This window comes from Aythya marila (assembly GCF_965140915.1).
Source record: "Aythya marila genome assembly, chromosome: 4".
NCBI classification, from domain to species: domain Eukaryota; kingdom Metazoa; phylum Chordata; class Aves; order Anseriformes; family Anatidae; genus Aythya; species Aythya marila.
Window position 1 is genome coordinate 49,192,584 of NC_139045.1, and position 26,526 is coordinate 49,219,109.

At 39.0% G+C, this 26,526-nt stretch overlaps 1 protein-coding gene across 2 annotated transcripts in view; it reads left to right on the plus strand.

Annotated features, from left to right (window-relative positions):
- SCFD2 (sec1 family domain containing 2) overlaps positions 1 to 26,526 on the plus strand; it is a 189,874-nt gene that overhangs the window by 45,898 nt on the left and 117,450 nt on the right. For both annotated transcript variants that reach the window (XR_014317468.1, XM_082760155.1), the window contains exon 4: positions 7,417 to 7,592. Coding sequence is in view for 1 of the 2 variants with exons in the window: in XM_082760155.1 (XP_082616281.1) it covers positions 7,417 to 7,592 (176 nt within the window). In the remaining variant the exon portion in view is untranslated. The remainder of the gene's footprint in view (positions 1 to 7,416; positions 7,593 to 26,526) is intronic.

Below are 26,526 nucleotides of genomic sequence, written 5' to 3' on the forward strand. Positions count from 1 at the left end.
TGCCCAAAGTGATTGTTATAGTATTCTCAGCTGCAGAAATCTTCCAGAGATCATCAGAGAAATAATCAGTCCTGTGAATAACGTACCAAAGAAGAACAACGACCTCCCTCTCACTGGAACAGCGAGCCAAAAACACGATGAAGTTCTCAGTGTCTAAAAGCATATGTCTTAGTGCTAAATGAGGACGCGTACAAGCCACCTGAAATCCTTTGGGCATAGTATTTTAAGACAAATAAGTCATTTAATTTCAGTGAGAAGTTGAAAGCGTCCAGATGATTCAGCCAAATTTCCAGATTTCAAGTCACTTTATGGTTGCAGTGAACTACTGTTTTCAAGGATTACTGTTTTTCATGGCTGGTGACCTTCTGGCTGGCACTTGGCCGAGGGCTTTGTGTTACTAAACATGGTGGAAAAGGTGAAGAATAAGGTAATGCAGTATGACCATGACGAATACTTAGTCAAGATTAAGAAATGGCTTTGAGAAAATCTGGAATGCCAGTACTTAACTGAGTGTTATGCCAGCACTTGAAAGTTTAATATAGGCAGCTACCCCTAAGATGCTTAATTCTGGAACGTTTTACCTACTTATTCATACAGTTCTGAGATTTGTTTTGGTGCTTAGGAGGGCAACTGGGAAATACTGTAGTCAGCAGATAGAAATGGTTATGTTTTGTTTATAGTGTGCTAAGTCAGAAGAGGATACTGAATGGTAGAGTATGTTTAAAAAAAAAAAAAAAAAAGTAATAATGGGTTCAAATTGCTGTGCATTTAAACTATGAATGACTAAAATGCAAAATTCTTAATTCATTTCAAGACACCCAAGTTGTCAGTCGTGTTTGTCCAGTCATTCTGAATGTGCTGGGAAACTGGAAACCCTAGATAATCTAGGAATCGTAAAACGTAACGTGGGCCCATACCCAGGCGTCTGCATTTAGGTATTGAGAACTGAACACGGTTATTATTAGAGTGCTTTAGTTATATTTCTCCCAATTAACTGATTGCTTTTTGTTTTATGTAAAATTTTTGAAAACAGTGTCAGAACTGATGGTTGTTTCCTGTCAACAGTGACAGTGATGGCAGCAGCTTCCACTACCACAGTGCTGTGTGTGTGTGTATGTGAGGGGTGAAGTGGGTTTCTGGTCCCATGCCTCCTTCAGCTTAGTGACGTGAAGAATATGAGATCTTCAGTTTATGACCCAGGCACCCTCACCTCATATTCCCATACACTCTGGCCTCACAAATCCACACTGCAACTTCCCACTCCAACCCTTTCTTCCCCATCCAGGAATTCACTTTCTGCTTCTATGTCCTCAAACGCCCTGGCTTTACATGACTTCAGATGTGTGACAGGCAGGAGGCCTTGCCTCCCTGAAGGACCTTCACTCTGCTGCTCCTGCAGTTGTGAAAGAAAGAAGGCAACAGGTGACCATCAACCAGAGCAGAAGGGTTTGTGTTTGTGGGAGATGAGCATATGCTATTAGAAATAAGCCTGTCACATCTGCTTTCGGCCTGCTCTAAGGTTTTAGTGTTCTTCGGGTCCGGAGCCTTCCTTTGGAGAAGTCAGCCAGACCGTATCCCATCATGGCCTATCTTTGTCTCTCCAAAGAAGGAGGGAGTAGGTGGTGCTCTTCTCTTCTTTATTAGCAATTCAAGGACTGGGTGACTTTTGAAATTAACTAACCAAAGACCTAAATTATTTTCATGGTATTTGCTGTTAAAGAGTGATATTGAAATTCATGAAGAAGTAAAAAAAACATGTTGTGTTAATAAGAATAACATCTGGAAATTACACCAATGTGGAGCCATGAGGGGCGTCATCTGTCCTACTAAATTGCTCTCAGTTTGCAAAATATCCAGCTCCCTTGGCAGCACTGTTGCCCAATTGGCCTCATGGATTCTGAGATCTTTCTGCATTCCTCAGAAGTATCCGGCATTGGATATGAACAGGGGCAAGCTACCAGGAAGGACAGATCTATATTCTTAAAATTACAGATAAAGAAAACAATTTATTTGGAATTTTTCAGCCTTTAAAAAGTCTAGTCTGTGAATGTATGCGTTCCAAGATAATTTCTTATTCGGGGCTCTGTCAAGTGAAAAATGGACCTCGGCAGTAGTGCTCCAGCCAGTGAAGCTCGAACAGCGTTCTCGCATGAAATTGAACTAAGTTTAAAGCTATGCGTATTTGGCGGTTCCTGGAGTCTTGGAAAAGCATCCACTTATTTATTCAATTGGTCACAAAATGTACTTTCCTCTTTACTTGTTTTCTTGTCCCTGTGGAGATAATTAACTAAGTGTTAGATGAAGAAATAAGGGCTGTATGTTTGGAACAGCGCGTTGATATTTCTGACCTTTGCTCTTTAGACACCTCATTCATGCATAAATCTTTATGTTAAAAAAAATACTTTGGGATTCTGAATTTTAAAAATTTACTAGTAAATCTATCTTGAAAAATAATTATTGTTTGAAGTGATGCCTGCATTATACTACATATGCTGCAGCATTAATTTAAGGTGGAAAAACATCATAGTGTCGAGTTGTGTCTTGATGTCTACATATGCAGTTTTTCTGGTTAACATTTGGTTTAACTTTTGAGGTGAAAGTCTGTCTCTCCCACTCAGGCTCCTTTTACTACTGAAAAACAGACTTCTGACAGATCTTTAATATGGTAAATTGCTGGTAATTTCTGCCTCAGTATGTCCAACTTAAACGATCAGCTGTGCTAGTAGTAGAACTGCTACTTCCCTACTACACATCATCATTTGTGCGTGTGGTATTAACTGTGCATTTTCTATGTGGTATAACCATTGCATATGTTAGTTTTCACTGTTGCTACCTTCATAATTAACAAAAAATATAAATTGTGTTGACTGTTATTTTTTTCTTAATATAGGGTACCACTTCTGTAATTTAAAAACTTGGCAAACTGCTCTGTAGTTCTTTTGGGATCTGCCCTAAATCTTGCAAGTTGGAGGTGGAATTCAATGTCTGCATGTCCCTGTATGTTTGCAAATCAACTACCTTAGGAGTGAAGGTTTGAAGGGGACCATTTGTACTGAACTCAGTCTTACGAGCATTTATGCAGCTGCTCGTTATACACCTGTCAAGCCCTGCCTTAGAAAAAGCTAAATTTGTTTGCCTCCACTCTTGTCTCCAGCTCTGGAAGATCGATTGATTCAGCAATATGTTTCTTAATGTCTCGTGCAAATATATTCATGCATTATTTGTACCCATTGATTTTATTACCAGAGTTGACTCTTAATGTAACCATTTTTCATACTTTTTTTTTTTCAACGAGGAAGCCTAGACATTATTAATCTCTTGTGTCATCTCAGGTTTTTACTTCCAATTTACAGCAGACTACAACTCCTAGCCTCAAAATGCATAATCTTGTACTTTGAACTGTTAGATTTTATCCCATGAAACTGTTAAGATTTTCATCCCATGTATGTTTTTCCAATGCTAAAAGTAATCCAGCTGTCCCTTCTGTTTTTCTCTGTGTTAGTAATGTTTCACAGCCTTGTGACAGCACCAGATTTGGCACTGTTTGGTACCCAAATCTGCACTATGTGTACACTTGTGCCCACACAGTATGGTTTTACCAAGCTCCAGTTAAAATCTTTTCTTTTTGTATGCCTGTTACCTTGCCATCTACTTCTGGAAGTTTCTTAGGTATATTACAATACTTCTAATCCTAATCTTTCCACTGTTAAGTATGTTTATTTCCTATGTTAAATATGTTTTTTAGTTAATACTAAGCTAAATCTATGTGAGTTGTAATTAATTTGTTCTGTCTAGAAAACAGGTTACATATCAGTTTGACATGGTATTCTTTGATAAATGTACTTTATCCTATTTTCCTCTAGAATGTAATGTGGTTTTGTTTTTTTTTTTTGAATGTTTGTCCTGAAGTTTTTCATACTGCTGTCATCAGACTAGTAAGGTAGCTATTTTTCACCATTTCTTAAATATAAATATTTTTGTTTTCTGATCTACTTGATGTGGTAGGTTTAGTAGGAGTCTTACCACTGGCTATTTGTTTTATGTGCAACTTGTTTCAGAACTTGCTTTGCTTTACCTGATTTAAACTGCTTTTTATTAGTTCTAATATGGTAACCTTGCTGAAATGACCTCATCGTCATTGGTCATTTCCCACTGCACTGTGGCGTGAAACCCAGGGCAGAATAGTTGACTTATTTCCTGGGTCATGTCTTGATCATTGCATACTTCCAACAGACAACAAACATTCATTCCCTTTCTTCTTTCATCTATCTGTATAACTTTCATGGTTTATCAAATTTCCTTTACAAGCTCTAAACAAGCCTGGCTTCTTTCCCTGTGTTTCCTAGTGCCTAAATCTAATCTTATAGGATTTCCTTTGTTTCTTTCATTGTTTTAATTTGAATTAATTTGGTTTAAACTCAGTTAAAACTATACCATGATAACTTCCTAGATTTTTTCTTCTTTAAATGGTTTCTTCATATACAAGCCCCGCTGATCTTCATGGGTAAATCTAAAACAGTCCCAGTGACTATTTATAGAGAAAATCTGATTTTTGCACCCAGTAGTGTTTGGGTGACCACTTTCATTTGCCTTTGTTTTTTTTTTTTGTTTTTTTTTTTTTCTGTATCTTGGAATTTCATGTTCCTGATTGAGACAGTTTTCGTGAATTCAACATTATCCCAGAAATCCCTGTATGTAGTGATGTGCAACCCTGGTAATACTGTAATTACAGAAATTACTATAATACCCTGATAGAATTGTTTTTGCCATCCTTTCCCAAGTGACACAATTAGATTCTATTCTATCCCTGTTACCTCTCTTTTTTATCCTCAGTTTATCAGATCTCTAATGTGCAGAGCTGCCTCAGCACGCTCACTTGCAGTGTTTCCTGGTGAGAACTGGCTCTTCAGTAGTGAGGCTGGTGCCTAGTCCATCGTGTTTCTGTGACATCCAGACTTCCTTCCTCCTGTAACATCCAGTTTCATTCCCTACGCTATTTTAATGGTAAAGGTTACTTCTTAGGCAGTATGGAATCTTGGTGTTTGTGCAAGAAAGGTTATCAGTACTTTTAAATCCCGTAGGGAAGGTTGAGGTCATACTTCTCTTTCTTCCCACAATTTGGAATTAAAAGATGACCAACTACAGCGTAACACGGTCCTCATGAGTCAGACCCCTGTGCCCACGCAGAGATTTGGACTCTGTGTAGGTGTAGGGTCGCGGAGTATGACCACAACGGAGCATGAAGGGGAGGCGGGAGCAAGACAAGGCAGCCTTGCTGCAGTCCCTTCTGCCTGTAGTTGCCATCTCCTGCCTCTGAATCTCTGGATTTGCTTTAGGAGAACAAAGGAAGAGTTGGTACATGAAGATGTAGTTGTCATCCGTCTCCTTTTGATTTCGTAGGAGTTGTGTACTACATAGCAAGACAAAAGGACTTGAAGCAGCAGAGGGGCTGGTTGGCGTGGGATTAGATTAAATTTAGTCTGGTTTTGGCTTTGTGCTGAAATCTCCCCCTGTGAGCAAGCAGCAGGGAAGATGGTGAGGATTTAGGCCTCAGAAGAAGTAATTTATTTGCTGAGTACCACCAATGACTTTCTTAAATTCCTTTCCTCATCTACTGGAATAGTTATATGCATCAAACAGCTGTCCAGGGAGATTTCTGTGTAGAAATTGGCTGGAGCTTTTGAACCCTGGATCTGAGCAGTTCCATGGATATTGTAAATATTACAAATGAGATGCTGGACTCTTCGATGCCAGCAAGCTTTGTTAATGACTTACTAAGGTCAGGATTTCACTTACATTTACATGTGTTGGACCTTCTCTTGGTGGTACTCCGAGGGTGGGAAAGTATTTCAGTGTTTATCTAAAATGGTGCTGAGCTGATCCTAGGCTGATCCAGCGATGCATCTGGATTCACTTTCGCAAGGAACAACATGGAACAAAACACCCAAAATTATTTTGAAAAATTGAAATCAGCAGTCTTGAAACATTTTCACTGTTGTGTATGAGGCAACTTCATGTTTTCTCAATTGAAGCAAGTTATCAGTTTTTGAATATGCTGCTATATATCATGAATGCTAAAGGTAATAATGCAGTCATTATCAAAGGTATGCTGCAAGGCCTCATGGGCTGACATTTTCAAATCACCATGTAAATCTGCCTGACACAGCTTTAAAAGAAATAAAACAAGACTGAAAGCTCCAGTGTTTAGTCTAAAAACACACATGGCAGTGGTTGCTATTTTAGCCTATGCGGACTAACCGTAGAAGCCTTTTGTCAGCTCTCGGGCCTACTGAGCGGTGTCAGCTTGATTTGTGTGTTAATTTGCTGACTTTTCGGTTTGATGCTCTCCGTTAAAATTCACATAAAGACCTTGTGTGTTTTTGTTTTATTTAGCAGCTTTCCCTAATCTAAATGCTCCTCCAAAGGCTGCCTGTGGTATCACTGAAGCTAAGAGAAAGTGCTTTCAGCATCAGTTCGCTGCTGGAGTCATTCATTCCCCACTTACATGATTCTGAAAGGATGGTGGCAGATGGAGATGTTTGTAAACTGATGAAATAACCAAATGCACAGAAGAAACACAGTAAATGTGTTTCTTCTTACGAGATTTTTCCTTTATGGAAAAATACCAAATAAAATGATCAGAGTGGTGTAAGGCATGAAACACCTAGCATCAGTTCAGCCTAGTGCCTTCCTGGCACCGAAGCTTGTTCTGTTTAAGGATTCTCGTCACTCCGTCTCATGTGTCCCTGCTCTTTAGCTCTGGTTTACTTGAGGAAGATGACTTGTTACTGGCGGAGGCTGCCAGAAACCAGGAAACAGCCCTGGCCTGGACTGTGGTCTAGACTTGCTATTAGGATGGTGTTTTGACACTGTTTTTCCTTGTGTGTTGATGGTGTGTGATTACCTACCATGATTTTCCTAGGTTAGATGAAACGTTACAGACTTTTCTCTTTGAGCCTGAGCTCACAGGGGCATAAGTGTCCCCTTCTCCCTGGAACAGGTGAAATGTCTCTTCTAAAATACAAATTGAACAGCTCAGATGATATTTTAATGTTAGATGGAGTAACTGCTGATCCTGTAGTGTTTCTGTGGCCTGAATGACACCCCTTATGTGCTTTTATTAAGGAGAGATTCACAGGCCAATGTAGGGGTACAGGAATTTCTCTTCAGATAATGGGTGAAATCAGGATTCATTTACTGCATCTGATAAGCCACAATTTGTGTATGAAGCATTCTGACCTATTTCTGCCATCTAAAGCTCCCAGTGAATGCAACGAGCCCAGGATGTGGCCCATAATGGAGAAAGCCTCTAAAGTTCTCTATAACTGATTCTCTACTGCTTAAAAATCTAGGTTCACATGAGGCTTTACAGTATTTGCTACCACTAAATGCTGTGTCTTGTTTTCCTGTCCACAGGTAGAGTCACCCCAGAACAACTCAGCTCATACATCCAGCTTTTCAAAAATAATCTCAAAGCTTTGGAGAACCATTGTGGTCTTCTACAGCTTGTGCTGGCCACAGTCCAGACTTTGAAACACCCCCAGATTTCCAAGTGGGACAACTTCCTAGCCTTTGAGAGATTACTTCTGCAAGTAAGTACTATGTCAACTATTTTTTTTTTTTTTTACTTGAGTAAAAATGTTATATTTTTATAAAATTCCCATTGAATTCTCTAGGTTGTATTTTTTTTTTATGAAGTTTGTAGGATGTCCTGTTAAAAAGCTGTTCTTTATTGTTAAAATGAAAAAGGAATGGGAACTTACACAGTTAACCTTTATAGTTTTATCTAGGAGCAATTCTAGAAACAAAAGGCTAAACATTAAAGGGCAAGTACATAAACAATCCAAATTGGGTGATGGTTTTATATCTATATGAAATTTAAAGATTATACAAATTTTAGCACTGAGTAGGATGATGATGATAATTACTATCTGCCTGAAGACACATCTTGAAGGTAATATGTCACATCAAATGCAGAGAAGACTGTTTATTACTATGTGAGTGTAAAGCTTGTGTAATTTACTAAGCCGATGTAAACACAGTAGCAAATTCCATGCACATGAGAGTGAGATTTCTTTTGCTCACAGACATCATCTCCTCTCTGTTTCTCCCACTACTGCGTTTTTTATGGCATCCTGTTGGTGGCCACAGCAATATTGACATAGCCTTTTGTATCACACTTGGATTTCTCTCGGGAAATTAAGAGCTAGTGGTATTTTGAACTCTATCCTAGTAACCTTTGGAGATGTACTGTACAAAGGAGGAGTTTTTCAAAGAACCTAATAGAGGTAATCTTTGCAAAATTAAGGAAAAGCTCAACGCTTTCCTCCCTGAGCAGTTTCTCCTGCAGTTGTGTTGCAGGAACCATTTTCTGGAATTTTAGCAAAAGGGAAGTCCTCACAAGGTAACTTATAATTAAGTTAGAGTCAGCCTTAAGTAAGTGAAATGTATCATGTAGAATTCAACAAAAAACAGGTATTTCTTTGGGATAGATTAACTGCCTTTGTCTAAATGTTGCAAACAAACCAACAACCCAACCTTCCATGTGATTTCTGACAGCAGTACATAATTTCTGATTCAATAAGAAGACTCAGACCATGCCTTATAGCTTTGTAGTCAGTGAACATTTGGGACATGCGGGGGAGAAACATGCACAACTTTATTACCAAGTTCTTATCTATGCTAATAAAATAAATAAATAAATAAATAAAACAACTATCCTCCTTTGCAAAGACTGAAATATTTTTAAATAACATATACAACCTTGTTTATTTAAAAAAACAAACAAACAAACAAAAAAAACATATCAGGTAAAAGACATCATTGCAGCCATTCTTTGTTTTGTCTGGATGGTAGAGCGTGGGACTGACAGCCCACAGTCCCCTTCTTTCTCTTGCAGTAACTCATGTCACCTAGCTGTCTTTTTGCAGAAGCTGTGTATGTTCCATCCATTCCAGCCTAGTGTTAGAATCAAAATAAAGCTGCAAGCTCAGCATTGTTTTCACAACAGCAGGCAACTGCCTATAAAAAACATGCCTCAAATCAGCAGGGAGTGGGAAAAACAGAGGTAAAAAACAACCAAACTATATGCTTCATAAAAAAAGAAATGTATAACAAACGTTCTTGTAATTGTACACAGCTTTAGATTATACCCACTGCCTTCCACACATCATATTAAGGTAAAGTATGTTAGCCAAAGCAAACCTTCTAGGCTAACATAATTGTTGCTTAAGAATATGCTCATTTTCAGTAGTTCAAGCAACAATTATTTTGAAATACGCAATGTGCACAGCATGTATCCTTTTACTGACTATTCTGAAGATGGAGTCTGAGATGCATTATCTGTTTCTGAGAGCATGGCCTGTCCCTGATCTGCTGACAGAGTCTTGTAGGAAGAGCAAAATACTGAGAGTCCCAGAAGACCTCAGAGATTTTCTTTATTTAAAAAAAAAAAAAAAAAAAAAAAAAAGAGGAAAGAAAAAGAAAACTATAATATTATATTGTGAATGGTTGGTACATAGCAGTCCACACTAAATTTAACATCGTGGTAGCCTGTTCCAGCAGGATTACTGAGAAATTCTTTAGTAGAACTGTTATGTTTCAGACATTCTAAAATAATAAATTTTAAAAGAATCTTCAATATGAAGGAATTGTTTCAACATGTAAGTAGTGCTGTTGCTATCCTGTGTTGGAACCATGTAGAAGACAACTGCTTATGAGAGATCTACTGGGAGAAATATTATTAGACTTCGGGCAATATAGGAATTCTAGATTTTTCCCTTATGGATGCATGACAGACTTCAGCTGATGCCAAAGAAGATAAGCCAGTATAAACAGCCAGTGGTAGGATTCTCAGATTTCCCCCCAAAATACATTTGCATGTTTTTGGAATTTCTCTCATTACTGAACCTCTGTGATTGGCCTCCCAATTCTTTGCTTAGTCTACATTGTGCTTTTCAAAAAAAAAAAAAAACAAAACCAAATAAGCATAAAACATACACACTGCTGACGTTAAAGCTTTAGTTTTACACTGAGTAACCTCTTCCATTTCCCTTCTCTTTTGAACACCTTCTTGATTCTTCATCACATTCAGTGGATGTTACAGGTACTCAGTTCTAAACATGGCCTAGCACATGTAGAAAGTAACCTACTTCTGATATTTTACCATAATTAAAAATCTGTAACTGCATTTTTAGATCTGTGATGTCTTGTACATATCTACATGCTTACTATGGAGTGGTTGGAGTGGTCTTCTCCTTAACTGGGATGGATGAATGATGTGAAAGCAAATTTAGATTTTGATGGGGTTATGGCCTTAACCTCAAGGGAAAATAATTCATGTGCTGGGTTAAGAGTTGCATCAGGATGTTCCATCCTGTCAATCACAACATTTTTCTGTGTTCTGCTGCTCAATCTTGCACATTATGGAGCTCTACCCAGAAGCGTAAAATGTTTTGTGACTTAAAACAATATGCTTCATTTACCAAGAAGGTATAGTATCTTCCTTTTCTTGATTTTTTTTTTCTTTTTTTTTTTCTGCATAGTATTTTCCTTTTCTTAAGGTTTTCCTTCCTCCCACATACTTCCTATGTGACTACGTTGTTTTCCTTCAAGTGAGGATTCAAACTTCAGGGAGATAATAGAAAGTAAGAAATAGTGTTGTCATTTCATGGTTTTCAGCTCTGTTCAGCTATATCCCCTGTTCTCCTCAAAATTATGACTTTCATGGAGGTTTATTAAGCAGTAGAGGCCCATGAAATACAACAGCCAAGAAGAGGAGCTCTCTTTGGAGTTGAAAAAAAAAAATGTGAGAGTAAAAATATTTTTGTTCGTCATTTTTAGCATATATCACTCACGCGTGCACTGAGCAGGGATTTCCACCTGCACATTCAGTATAAAAGTACCCAGCAGCACCAGACAGTGTGAGTGGGGGCATGATGTGCCCCAGGGGAAGTGCAGGTCCTCTGTAAAGGGAATTGCTCTGAAAGTCCCCCAGTGGGATGCTGCCTCTTCGAACTGGCAGCATGCTTCTGGCATAATCTTGTTGTCAAGATTTAAGAGTAAAGTGTCTCATGGAATACGAGAAATGTATTTACCCCCAAAGAAAACAGACCCTCTCCAAGCAATGTGAAATTCTACTACTATCCTCTGCAATGAGACAGAAGAAGGAGGATTTAATTTAATTTGAAGTTTCTGTAAATTGTCATGAGCAAAGACATTCTACCATGATAAAAACTTGACTCTTAGTACTGTCATTTCTGCAAGGCAGCAAATTCTGCCAACAGGTCTGTCAGTTGGCACTATGTGCCAAACAAACATGTTGTACATCTAGTCCTTAGCTAATTGCCTCCTGCACGTCTTTAAATACAAACCTTTCCATTAAGCTGAGTGGATTTAAATTGCCAGTTCTTGTGTGTACCGTTTGGATCCCACAGTAGAAAGTTCTGATGTAGATGCCTACATAATTGTTGCTTTCCATAACATATAATGAGTAGTAAGAACTAAGACTGAAAGAAAAATGTCTTCTGCAGTATTATTGGTATTCCTTGCTATATTCTTTACAAGCAACTCATACTTTATCAGGCAAGTTTTTGTTCCAGGTCTGTTGAAAGCAAAATGCTATTTTGACCAGAAAAGAGTGAGGAAGGGGGTGTTTCTTCTTTAGGATGAGGACATTCTGGTTTTTGAGACGTCTGGCTAAAATTCATTTTAAAACTGCAAATGTACCAGAACTATTACATTAAAACAACTGCATTGTTCAAAATAAGGACGAGATTACCAAATTCTTTATTGTTTGTCATTATAGTGTTGGGGAGGGGATTTTTGCTTCTTGGGGCTTTTTTGGCGGAAAGATGATGTACCTGCTGACCAGCAGCTCACAGTTTACTGGGGAATTAAATAACTTCAGTACTTAGGGGGACACTGCAAAATGTTCAAATTTTCATTTTGTAGGTAAAAAAGCAGAGCGTAAACTGGGGACTACATTGCGTTGGTTGGCTAACTTTATGGTTCACACCCAGCTAAAATTCTTTCAGCTTTCACCTCTTTGAATTGTTTAACTTCTCAGAATTAAAGCCCTTTGAATTGGGACCAATTCCCCTCCAAACTTTGACTCCTTTCATTGTCTGAGGTGAGTGCTTTCCTGAGCTGGCCAGTGGTCACGTAGCATCTCCCAGCTATGGCACCAGAAATGTATTCAGTGAGTTTGGAAATGATGTGTTTCTAGCAGGACAGCATTGATGACACTGGTTTGACATGAAGATGCGCGCAACCACCTCCTGTTCCTCTTGGACTTGACCTTTTGTTCAGCCTAACTAGTTCAATAGCGTGTTACTGTTATATCTCTAGTCTCTGTCAGGAATGTTGACTGCTTAGAGAAATAGGTAGAGCATTGTAATGTCAATTTGCAAGCAATGATTTGATTAGATCTTACAAGATGGGCTGTGACATTACTATATCAAATTCATTCTTAAGCATGAATTCAGTACAGAATGTGAGATATCTATCAAAGATATTAACTTCTAAAGTTAACTTTTTTGTTTTTAAAGGATGAGTTGCAATTTTTTGTATTTAGGTAACAGTTTATTTTGTTTGTTTTTCAAATCTGTTCTATCATAGGAAAGAAAATGTAATGATATAGCAAAAGTATCCAGAGTTTTTACTAGCTTCTGTTGATATAATAAGTAGGTCAAACATTCTGATGGTTGAAGCTACATGTGCATGGGGAGCTTCTGACAGGATAGTATTTTCATGTTTAAATGTTAAATAAAGTTAGATTTGTTTAATTATAGTTCTATTTTCTCTTTTGGTGCTGTAAAATTTGTCAGAAGATTTGTTTTTTGTCCATAGTGTCATGAGAAACAGAAAATACAGACTTGTTTTTAAGAGAAACAGAAACTCTATGCCAGATGGTCATTCCAATGTTTTTATTTTTCTGTTGGCTTAAAGTGGTTATGAGGTTAATAAAATGACATCACTTTTTCTCCAATGAATATTAGAGTGCAAACTCAGAAAAGAGGAGTGGAAAAAAACGGCAATACAGCTGAATATTTCAAATTGCAGTTAGTGTTTCAGTAGCAAGATGTAATAGCTTGGGCGTTGATAACCATTCTGTCTTGTGCCTTGATTTTTTTTACTGTCTTTTACAAATGCAATGTAGACAAGATGCATTACTTAATCAAGGATGACATTATTATTTACTTGCACTTTTGGATATTGCACAATATGATAGGTGGTGTTCAAATATGCATGCCTGCATGGGACCCTGTGCCAAGAGATTTGGAAGCTGTAAGACATCTTGCAGAATTTCCCTGCCCAGAACTCACTGGAGGTTTCAGACCTCTAGACTTCTCTAGATGGTAGTTTGACTCTAAACTGGTGTAAACCAAAAGCTTAAGCATAGGCTTCAGGGCTGCCGAAGCAAGCAGATTGATGCAGAGCAGAGAGGAAATAGAAAAGCTTTTGGATTAATTGCTCTTGCTCTGCAAAAGTGATTCATAGTTCAGCTGTAGTGGGAGCTTTATTTCTGCATTGAATAGATTAAGATCAGTAGCATTCCTTGTTATTATTATTTATATTGCTTTAGTCTACATGTAATTTATAATTATGTAGCTCAACTCAACTCAATAAATTGTCCTTCTGGTGGCCTACAATGTTGGTCGATAAATCTTTTTAGAAGAGATATTTAACAGCATTTGGAAAGAGGATCCATGACATTAGCTGTCTGTAATTAGAGATATTATTCAAAGGGAGAAAAAAAAAAAACACATAGTCAATTCATAACATAAAGCTACATATGGAATGAATTGCCTTGGTGGGAGTCTTGCATAGTGCCGCGTTGATAGCAAAGGTCATCCCCTGGAATTTGGTACTTTTTTGATGAGATTGCAGTTTGGACACTGATACCAATTGTGTCTTACACAGCTAAAGGATCAAATATAATTTGTTGATAACTTCTGAAGAGAAAACAGTCTTTCAGCATATACCCGCTTAAGCCTCCAAATTATTTACAGTAAGTTCTTACTGCACCATCTGTTTGCTAGGCTTATTCCATTTAAACTGGGAGTCAATTGTAGAACATGTAAGCTTATTTGGATTCTGCCTGTATACATGGGATATTTTTAACTTTCAAAGTATTTGTTCTACATAAAATTCATGGTCTCACTTAAATGCTGTAATATACAAGCCCCAGAATAGCGTTTCTGCCTCCTATGCCTCAGTTCATTTCTTTTACTTGTTCAATGTCTTTAGTGTTCATGATACCATAAGTTGTTTTTAACAAAAAATCTTTTTTTTTTTTTTTCTATGCATTTTTTTTAAAACAGAAACCCAAGTTCTTGGAAAGAACTCAGGGCTACAGCAATATGGGTAAATCAGTGGCCTGAGTTTGTGGAAATGACAAGCAGTTTGGAGTGTATCTGGGTTTGTGCATCACGCTTGGTATTCTATAGTGGAGGACTTCATTGCTTACATGTTCTGTGTTCCTGGGGAGGTCAGCTATGGACTGCTTCCCTAGCTTGATGTGCCACAATTAAGACAGTCCATCTAGTTTTGTTCAGAATGTATGTATCCTTAGGTATTTTTATATGTATATTTTTATATATAATTATTTGTAATTATATAAAATACTTTATAAAATATTGTATCATTTATATCATATACTTCTAGTCACACTAGCTTTCTGTGGGTAGAATGTTCTTATCAGACCACTTTGCAAACAAAAAAAAAATACAGGTAGGAATTGTTTTAACATTAAATCCTTTTAGAGTTTCTACTGACACAATGTATTAATCTGCTGAAAGAAAACTGTTTAAAGTTTTTCAAGCTCTGGCTGACAGGGGGTTAAAATATCTTAAGTGGGGTTACCATATCACATGAGAGTTAAGAATATCTTTTTGTATTCTTGTCACAGAAATGTGTTTGTGTTTGGTCTGAAAAATTGCAAAGTATTGCCACTGTGGCTCTCATTTAAAAAGCAAAAACCTCCCTTCCTCATCTTCTGAAAGAGCAAATATTTTATATGCAGATAAGAGTCATGTGAGAACTCTAAAATTAGCATTTAATAAAGAAGTGGCTTTCTTAAGTGAATAAATGTCCACACCAATAAAACTTAAAAAGCCTAGTGGGGAGAGGAGGCTAAGCATGCTAAGTCAATGGGAACTGTTAAGTTAATGTTCTGTGTACAAAGACAAAACACTTGATATAAAAGATGGATAATTGTGCTCTGGGATGCAAAGCTTCTGCTGTGTACTCCCCCTAAGGCCTTGCTTTGCAGTTTTGTTCATTATGACACCCATGCTTTTGGATAAAAAGATTTGTTAGGTGCATTTTTCCCACTCAGCTTGTTACAGTCTAGGTTAGAAAATCAGGTTTTCTTTTTAAGATTATTTCTTAGCTAATAACTGGATTTGGTCCCTACTATGGGTTCAGAGCAGGACTGCATTTTTTACCTTTGGGTTTTGTCTGTTCTCACTAATTACGTTATAGTCTTCAAGGAAATAAGTGTTGACTTATTCTTACAGTCCAGGTGAAATGAACACCAAAGCACACAGCATCTTGTTGTTAGACCTTTTCTCATAGGACCTGCTTATTGTTGTGGTTGCTATCTCAAGGGCAATATGCAATCTGTCAAATCTCTTATCTGCAAACCAGCTTGATAGTGCCAGCACTACAACTCTCTGGCTTTGAGCGAGATTACATTAGTCTGTCCCCTTAGTTTTCCTCATTTTTTTTTTTTGGAGGATATACTTGATCATTTCCTACGAACTGTCAAGGAGAAAGCGGAGAAATAACACAACTAAAAATTAATGAAAACTTTACAGTGGGCGACATCCAAAATTAACAGCGGGGCTGCCATGTCGCATTCTCTCCGTGTCTCCACCTTAACGAGTTGCATATTTCCCCTTCCCCTGGCGCGCACACTTCCTTGGATCACAGACATTCTGGGCACATCGCACAGGCACGCCGAGCTGCTTTTCCCACAGTCTGGGTTGTCTGGGCACAAGTCAGCCCCGCTCTGGAAAGCGGATGCTCGTATTAGCACAGTACTACCCCTAGCTGTAAGCCTAGCCTCGTCATTTGTATTGTGTCCCATAGAATGTGCTAAAGGATTTCTTGCCCAGCAAAAATAAACTTTGATGAGGCTTTATGTGCCTGTGCAAACATGTTGGTAAGGCTGCTGCCTTCAAATCTACACGGTGAAATTGAACTTGTAGTGCTTTAGAGAGCTTGCAGAACCCTGCTTTGTTCTTGGCCATGTTTTCAATGGAAGAGGGTTGTGTCATTGCTCCAGACCATGGCTCTTCAACTAAGTTACCTTTTGTTACCCTGAAATTTCTGTAGGGTCCTTCTCGATCTAAGGCAGTACCTCCCTGGGAGCCCACCCGTTTCACCCCATGGCACTGTCTTCAGGTACAGGAATGTTAAAGTCAGTGCGATAGAGGCCTGCAAAAGTGGATTTATGCTGAAAACTGCTAGCCATCATGTTCCTAGCTCAGAGGAGCAAGAAGGCTGATACAAGTCATGATAGTGTAACAAGACTGTTGCCTTCTTTGCCATCACCTTCCCCAAAAAATGCAAAAGAAAATATTTTCCCTCTTCCTAGAAATGACCTGCATTTGCCTAGTATGAGGCTTCTTCAGCGTTGTTTGCTCTGTGGTTATTCTTTCATACGTTTTTGTGTAAGAATGTTTTGTTCATAAAATGTGGTAGGCACAGGAGGAAAAATGCCATGTCTCTCTGGATGCGTTTCCCCTATCCCACACTGTTTGCCTCTGTGAGTCTTTAAAACAACCAGAAATATGGTTTTGTGAGTGTTCTCGTGCTCTGAAGCAGTCGTGCTGCCTGCAGGAACAAGGGGCACTGTGAATATGTGCGACTTGTACGATCTGTTCTAATGGAGTCCGACAGCCCATTTGCGCAGCTGTGTCTAATAAGGCATGAATACAGTTGACTGTATTTACATCCTCACACGCTGTCTGGAGTGCAGAAATACTGCCCATTCACACAGGCAATTCAGTATAGAAATTTAACTTGGACTATTGATGGGAAGTATTTCATAATTTCATAGCAGGTTAAAACATATGGTTGTAGTTACAATAAATAAATGGCTTAGCCCATAAATCATTGCCATTCTGCTGAACTGTCTGGTCGATGTAGGTTTATCCCTCAGGAGAGTAAAATGTAGGTAACAGATAAGTAGTCTGGGCCTCAGCCTGGGGAAGAGAAAACTTTCAAAATCTTCAATTTTGAAGCTCAGGGATGTATGTAAGAGAAGAGGAATAGATAATGTGCCAGAGATGAGAAACTCACCAAATATTCTTTTTCAGTTTTCAATAGGAACAGAATGTGATTAAAATAAAGGTTCCCCAAGAGATGCTGGTGTGGGTCCTCAACTGCTTGTTTACTAAGAAAAACTTTGAAAAGGGCTGTGCTATGCTTGGTGAGCAGACTCCCACTGGTCTGATTTGTATTACTTCTTCCATTTTGAAACTACCACTTAAAAATTGTTCATTTGTGATGCATCTGTTTTAACAGGTATGGTTATGAGAAAATTCTGAAAGTCTCTACTTGCAGAATAATAATTATTAGGAAACAAAAAATCTAAAACTCTTGGTATCATGAAGCACTACCCAAAGATCAATCTCTTTAATTAATAATACCCTTAGCTGGGTGAATTACCCTACCTCCCCTACGTGTAGGTTTTTGCCCAGTCTGTGATGGATATTCTGTCCAGGTTATTTCATTTTTGGAATTACCCAAAGAAATACTCAGGGAGCCAGTACACAATACTCAAGCACCCTGTATTCCACGGTAGCTCTAGAGAGCTGTAGAACAACCCAGGTAGCACCTTCCCTCAGTCTTCTTATCTGCCATTTCTCCAAGCTTGCCTTGGTGAGAGGTTGTATTTTATGAGAACTGTTTAGAAAATTGATGATGCTTCTCCACTGTTCCTGGGGAAAATAAATAAGTAAAATAAAAGGCTGCTTGAGAATCTGCCTACTGCAGGAGGGAAATAGTCCTCTGCATCTTTTCACTACATCTACAGAGTACCATCTTGTTTGTTGCAGGGAAGAGGTTGAATGTACTGAAAGCACATGTGCCAACAATTAATTGCTAGGGGGCTGAATGCGTTTGTTGGCAACCACTATGTACATAGGGAAGCCCCCATGCATTTCAGGGGCCATGACAGCCCGAAAGTACACGAGCAGGATGCAGAATTTCAATGTTTTGCTGCAGGTTCTGATTCTATGTAAGGTTTGCAGGCTACTCTGATGAAACTTTCCTCTCTGAGTTCAGCCTGTGCAAGGCTATCAGTTTGAACTCCCAATGTTGTTAGCATCTGCAAATGGTTTGGTTACCTCTGTGAAATTAAATGTTTCCTAGCATATCGCCGTGTGCATTTGTGTTTTATCCGTGGCCTGAGCAAGGTCTATTAGAAGTAATCACCACTGGAAAATGAATTTTTTCTTTAGTATCTGATAGGTGGACTTAGAGGAGTAAAGATAGGCGTGGAGCAGTGTGCCCTTTCTCATGCTGTTTCCATTCTGTAAGGCAAAGAGGAGACAGCTCTGAGATAGGGTAAAGCAGCCTTGCTGGGATCTAGTTATCTTTTTCCTGCGTGTGCTGTTCAGAGGAATTTTATTTTCATAAAATACGTAGAGGCAGAGGATACCTTTAAATCTTTTAACTCTTGAATGTTTTCAGTAAGTAGTGGCACAGGAACTCAATTTCCCATACAAAAATACAAAAGCTAGGCTGCTGTCTCACACAGGGAGTAACATATTTCACCCAGATGGGCTCTCAGATGACAATGGAAACAGCAACTCGTGGATGACCAGGTGACCTGTTTTTCTGTCCTGAAGAACTAAAAATAATTTACATATTTTTGTTTTTAAAACATTTGCATGTCATCTTGGTGTGATTACTGGCACACGCTGTATTGATTAAACTTTATTGTCGCATTATTCCCTTGCATTCAAGGGCCACATGTGCTTCACATCTGGTGAACATTCAGCGGCCTTTTGAAAAACATCCCCACGTTTTTATTCTTGGAAATGCTTATGACAAATATCACGCTCCTGCATCTGCTTCTGCTATTGGTTGCAAACAGGATGCACTAGTCTGGGCCTACCGTCCAACTACAAAACCACCAAAGATAACATGAGACGTTTCCTATTAACCAAAGTGATTAACAGCCTGATTATTGGTGCTTGTTTGTTTCTTGCACCAGAATGACCACATGTCTCTGTTCTGTCGAAATCGCAGTGCATTGTACTGCACATATTTCTCTTCATGGCCACTTTCATTAGACTAGGCAATGTGGGAAGAAAACTTCTCTGGGTTTTAGGCATGAATAGGAACCCTCTTTCTTCTATTTATTTATGCTAAAATATAATTTTGCCTTTGAGGAAAGTACGCCTTAAAAACCGCCACATGGTATTTGATTTCCTAAGTCACAAATTACTTAAAACTCTTTGGAAAAAGTTGTCTGTTTTCCTACAAATCCTCAGTACTGTTCTGGTTCGGTACATTGCTCAGTGTGTTTTATAACGCGACCACATGACTGTTTAGCACACTTCATCACGATGACGTTGCATTTAGCATGAACCTCTCATGGTGTGAAATACACCGATTCCGAGCACCATCTGTTTGGAGTATACAGCGCCCCGTACCAAATCAGATGCATGCAAAGGAGATTGCAGTCTGCTTTTCACACATTATTTATTATGTAGGGCAAAGTTAAAAATTGTGATTAGCATCTTCTTACATTTCATCCTTAGGTGCATATAAAGTAAAATCTCATTTGGAGGTACCTAAAGCCAACCTCAAACCTGAAACATGTTTAGTTGGGCTTAGAATGAAGGAGAAAATATTCTCCTGACTCAATAATGAACTTCATTTCTCTTTTGGGACTTGACTTCTGACATAGAGAGAAGGCCAAAATAAAAACCAGAGTAATCGAGGGCCCCGACTTAAACCTGCTTTTAATTAAGCCTTGTAAAGAAGCTTTTCTGCTAAAACTCTCAGGTTGAAGAGTTCATGCAAAAAAACCTCCCTGTGGCTTATGTACAGCCAAAGTGGGGACATTCAAACACACATTTTTGAACAGTTTAAACCAGAAAAAATGTGAGTAAGAAAGTCCATACCATTTGCTTAATGCAATTTTTAGAAGGCCGCTCCTTTTCTAGTAATCTTTTTTTTTTTTTCATACTACTATGTGTTTCAGTTTAAAGTTTAATGCCAATACAAGATGTTTTGATATTAACAAACATGAAAACCAAACTGCTTTCGTTTCCTTTTTTCCTAATTGCACATAAATCTGACCTAGTTCAGCTGGACACAGAGTATGCTAGAAATGTAATACACATTTCAAATCAGACCCCTTGTGCCAAGGCAAAGGTCAAAGTAATTTTCTTGTTTGTTTGTTTTTAAAGGGATTAAATAAATGTAGTTTTACCACAAGGAAAGCGATAGTGCCCATTGCTCGAGTATGGCTTTTAAGTCCACATTTCAATGGAGTGGACAACCCTGTATGGAGCAGCGGAGGGGTTATTTCAGAAGTAAAGTTCGCATGGTTTCTGGGCAGACTGATGTTCATTGTGCAAGACTTCTACTAGACTGCTTACACTATCAAACCCAGACAAGAGCTCATAGCACACTAAAATAAAGCTGTGGCTTCAGTGACAGGCTGTAAACAAAAAGGGGCGGGATACGGCTAATGGCAGCACTATAGCGCTAAAGAAAAATAAATAATTCCCTTTTACTTGTAGCTGGCAAGAGCCCAAATCCTGAAACATCATCAATCATCCTTGATGACTAGATGAGATCATAAACCAAATGAGGAAAAATAAACTTGAATTTAACTTAAATTGTGATTGGCACGGTAGAAATAACCCCCCCTCAAAAAAAAAAAAAAAAAAGTTTTCTTCTTCCAAAACATTTCTAATTGCCGCCCTTCCCAACTATTCCCCACCCATTGCTGAACTTCCAAGCGTCCTTTGCTGTTGGAAGATGTCATCCTTTATCCTTCCATGTCTGTTTCAGAATGTGCTTTTAGTTGTTTTTTTTTTTGAGAAGCAAACTGCTTTTGCATCTCTTCCAAAAAAAATTTTAAGTGTAGTCTTCATATTATATATACTGAACATCACATTATTCATAATCTCATAATTCACAAGTCTACCAGCTGAATAATGTAGCAGGCATGAAAGGCTGAGAAGCTAAGGACATTACACAGACCAGGAGAGCCATTTCAACAAAAATCTGTTGGGGAAAAACTTCCTGAGAAATATAAGTAAAGTTTCCTTTTCAGTTCTTCACACATCTACAAGTTATTATGAACAAAATACATACTTTATGCAATAATTATGTACTGTCAGGAAAATGGACTTGATATTTTAATTTTTACAGCTGTTTATATTTTGCGCTGTGATCTTTCACAAAGTTTCTTTATAATATCCCTTGAGAGAGAGATTTGTTCTTCATGAGCTGATAGCTTCAAATTTAATAGTTAAGTTCTGGATGGTTGGAGATCTGGTAGAAATAACACTAAAATTCCTCCAACAGTATGAAATCCCAATGTTGTGAGGTCAGTTTTGAAGCTGGCAAACTACATGTATTTTATTTAAAAGATAAAGCAGCATGTCATGAACGTTGCAGTCACACAGTGATCATTACCTATTATTTGAGAAGCATAAGACCCTTGGTTGGGAGAATTGGTTTGAAACTTTTTTTTTTTTTCAAAAAGCAATAAGCAAGGAAATTTTGTACTTCTAGATTCTTGGTTTAAATTCAGTGCTTGAATAAGAGGCGTTGTTACATCCTAGCTGTTCAGTGGCACATACGAAGTAAGTTGAGAATGTCAGTCTGGTTCTTAGGGGTCTAGTTGATACCAAATTGGCAGAGATTGAGTAGGAAAGGAGCTTGGGCTATTCCCTAACCTCTTGAGCTTTTGCATACTTATTTTATCAGTTGTGTAGATAAGGGCTTTTGCTTCACTGTATTGTCAGTCTGGCCTTTTCTCTAAGATGAAAATAATGAATATAATTACATAGCTGTGGGCCTGGGTTCAGCCATCCACTATAATATTGGATGTTTATAGTGAAGCTTTGCTGAAAATCAGCTGAGCATTGGGAACAAACTACATGAGTGATGTTTTAGATAGATAGCATGATAGTTTTTATTCTTTAATTTAAAAAAAAGGTATTAATGCTGACTTAGAATTGCTATGGTTATTTAGCGTTGAAATGAGGCACTGCTCATGCTGATTCTATTGATTTATTTGTTTACATAATACAGTTTTGGGAAAAAAGCTATTAAAAGCTATTACAGAAAGCTATGACAATGCCCCATTATTTTATGTGGAAAGAAGTTTGTGAGCTGAGAACTTGTGATTTGGGAGGAACATCTTTAGAGAGCTTACTGCTGGTTGCAGTATAGGAGGGATGCAGCCGAAATGGTATTTTAAATTTTTTCAAGTGTACGCATTGATTTTTCTTCCCGTATTGGTAGGAGGCTCAGCACGTGGATAGGTGTTTATCCTTTTATATGTGATCATGTCTATGTAATCATTCTTTCCAGAAAGTGGGGACTTAGGTACAGAGGATTTTGAGACACCTAGTGTAGGTTTTGTAGATGTGGGGGTTTTGATGGTAGTTTGTGAGAGCCTTGCCAGTGGTCAACACACAAGTGTTTGGATGTGGCAATTGCAAGCTTTGTGGCAGTCCCTTGCTGTTTTCAGGAGAGGAAACACTGCTGCCATGCACTAGGATCATAGGGCTCTTTTAGGGCCACAGTGTTCCTCTAAAGGACAGATAGCAGAAGATGAGGTATAATGTGTTGTCCTAGGATATGTTTCGATTCTATTTGCCTAAAGTATCCCCATAAATTTCTCAAGTGGTTAGAAATCAAGAGTTAAAAACTTTGTCTTCTTATTTCATGGTATTTTTCAATGAGATTGGTAGCCAAATTGTGTCCAAAGTTAAGAATGAGAACTAGCCAAGTAATTCTTTAGGACCAGTTCTTGATTAGTTTTCAGTTAGTTCAGTATTTGCAAGCCTGAACTGAAAAAGCAGGTATAAAATAAAAAAGCTGTACAGTTTCAGAGGAAAGCTGTTCAATGCCTGCAGATTCCACCAGGAGCTAGATCTCAGGATACAGGAAAAGTTTGGACATCCCAATAGTCCCAAAAAGTTCCCAAGTGAAGTGACTCCTGTCATTGTTCTGGCTTTGCTGTCATCAAAGTTGCCTTTGCTTTCTGGATTCCATATTCAGAGTTGAGGCTTCAAAGCGTATTTTGAATATCATGGCCGTCCCTGCACTCTTTGCAGAGAATGGCATGAAATTCAGCTTTTACCACACTTTTCCTGGTGTTTTCATTATTATTGGTTGTTTGTTTGTTCAGTTACCTGATAGTTTACTCTCAGGTTGAACATTTTGCACTTACTGTGAATTTGTTGCTGGACTGTACAATTTGAGATGAGGATTTGCCTTTCTTACCAGGATTTTGATAGCTCCACACCAGAAGTTAGTGGATCTGTGTATTTGGGAAGATTTGGCAGCCCATGGTATGTTCTGGAAGACAAGGTAAATAATGAGCACAGGCATCTTCCATGAATTCAACTTTTTAGATTAAATATAAGATATTGTTGGTTACTATAAAAATCTGGAGGTTTAGCAAGCTGGGGTGTTTTTATTTCAGTAAAAGCAGTAAGAATTAAGGGTAGATGAGATTTTAGGAAACTCTTTTGGTTTGCATTTTTTCTTTTGGTGGCAGCAAATAGTATTCCCAGCGTCCTTCAGTTTGCCTAGCAAAAGACCACAGAACTTTAATGAGCCACTCTTCTTGTTCCTCTCATGATCCTCAGGGAATCAGGTACTGGGGGAAGGATGCCAGGAGCTGATTCTGCTGCAGGAATGAGGAACACAAATCACTGTTCCTGGAGTGCTCGTCCACTCGGTCTGAGCATCCAGATCTGGCAAAGAAAGTGAGTTGGCTTGTCCAAAGGGAGTGAAAGCCATCGAAGGCAGGGGATATAATCTCCGTAGCTTCATTTTCCCTTTCTAACGCTTCTGCCAAAGATCACCTAAGGCCCAACGAAGTTCTGCTAAATAGCAGAAAGCTGCTGTGCTTAATGTATATGTTTGCCTTCGGTGGCTAATGGAATATTCATGCAGCATATTCGGATCATCTTTCATTTCAGACACGGAGTACATAGCGACTTCTGTTTTTTTCCTCGAGGAATTTGTTTTGTCAGGGCAACATCTGGTTTATGTAAATGAGCGAGGAATTCTCTGCGTTAAGAAGATGATTGCAAAATACTATCTATGGCCTCCGCATCGGTAATTCAGCCACATACTGTAAAAATAAACATTTATATAGATACAAATGCCGTCGCTTTTTCAGTCTTGGGATCAGCCGAGTGTGTTTTCTCTCCTGAGAGTTACGAGAGAAGGAACAGGGCAGGCAGAAGCGGGCAGCAGAAACCCTGATGGGGCTGAGGGCTGGCACAGCCCGGGCCTGCGGCTCTGCCCCGCTGTGGCAACGCTGCCACCTGCAGGGGCCGGGCCGCCATGTCGGGCCTGGCACCGGGCCTAGCACCGGGGCTGGCAAGGACGTGGCCCCCCGGCCCTCCCCGCAGCCCCCAGGCAGCCTGGAGGCTGGGATGGGTCCGGGAGAGCAGGGGCACGCTGCAGGCCAGGCATATAAAGGGCGGGTTTCATTCCTGCTGTGCGTGAGAGCGGGCATCAGCCCCGCTGCCCGCTCTGTCAGTGCAAGGGGATGGCTGCCTCCTGGCTCCCTCCCAGCCAAATTGCAGAGGTCTACGGGCATGTTTGATTTTATTTTGCATAAAGCAAGCTAAAAACTCACTCATAAATTCACCACTAAGCATGGGGAAACAGCTTCTCTGTTAAACTTTCATTATTTTAATTTTTTTTAACTTATTTTGGTGGCATTTCTCTTGCATGTTTTCTGACGTGGAGCAAAACAAATCAAGCCCCACTTATCACATGAATCATTGTTAAAGGCAGCAGCAGCCCCCTGTGTAAAACCCACCAGTAAAAGCTGGGAGGACGGGGATTAAACCTGGAGCACATTAAATTAGTTCCAGTCTATCCCCGAGTAGGCTCGGCATTGCTTGCTTAGGCAGGCAAAACGGAAACAGGCAGTTTATAACAAGGCTGGTTTAAAAACTGCGGGGTTCATTTGAAAAAGATTTATATCCCCCACTTACATAAACATTACAGACGTGGGCCGCAAGCGGGAGGCAGATCTGCATCGAAATCTCTTTAAGAGCTTTTTCATTGGGAATAAAGCGGACAGCGTGTACTCGTGTTTGAAGATTGGCCAATGTTTTTGCAATCATCTTTTGTCAGTGCTCCGACTAATTAAAGCACAGCTTGGGGTGGAACAGCGAGACCACCAACCCGTAATTTGTTTGGGTCTGACCAAAGTGCCGATGGCCGAGGTGATGGAGGGAAGTTATTTGGAGACAGGAGGAACGATTGTCCTGAGACTGGTTTATTTTTTCTGTTGTGATAAGTCTAAAAAAGAAAAGTGAAGTCAGAAAGAGAAAAAGCCCTGGCTAGATTTATCTTCTCCCCACCTGCCTTTCCCAGCGGATGGTGCAGTTCTTAAATGGTCACATAGAAATCCCATGGCTTTGGGGGTCTTTGCGAGGACCAACCGAGCAGCCTGTGATAAAGGGCTGAGTGTTTGCCCCAGTAAAACTGAGAGACTGGCTTCAGATGGGGGGGTCTCCCAGCTGAGGACTGGAGCAGCTACTCGCATTGTAGTGTTTGGGAGTAGCTTAATGTGACGATGTTAGTTTTGAAAGTTTATATTTAGAAGGATTAAACATACATTACTGTAGTAAATATCTATTCTTATTTTTAATAGTAGCACACAATTTTATTTCTAGCTATTGTAATACCATTTTACTTTGTTTATTTAGGGTACATGTCATGACAGTCATCCAGATCCTGGATTTAACAGAAAGTACTTTTCATATTTCATTTTGATGTTAATAAACAGTGTCTAAGGGAGCTTTGTAATACTATTCTGCCTTCCAAAATAGGATCCAAGTCTCAGATAAATGACTTAAAGTATTTTGTGAGTTGTAATATATAACCAAGATCCTCTGGATTCTCTCATTCAGACTGTAGTTTCTCATGCCTCTTCCCTTTTGCTGCTGTGCATCTCCATATGGGATATCACTTACACCCCGAATGTCTGATTCTCCTGTCCTGTGAGTGGTCTGAAAGAGGGCCTGTTAGAGAATCGGGAGCTTTCTGTACTGTGGAAGGGGAGAAGAATTTTCTAGTAGCTGCCAAAAAAGAAATTAGCGTTTTTCTGCTGCTACAGTGGGATGGCTATGCAGGGGGACGAGCTGTGCGCAGCAACACTTGGAAGCACTCCAGCTTGAGGTGTGGGGCACCAGATAAGAACAATAGAAATTACATTGACATGCTCTATTTTCACTCTTGCAAGAGATTTGTGCAACAGAGACTGTGAAGTAGCCAAACAAA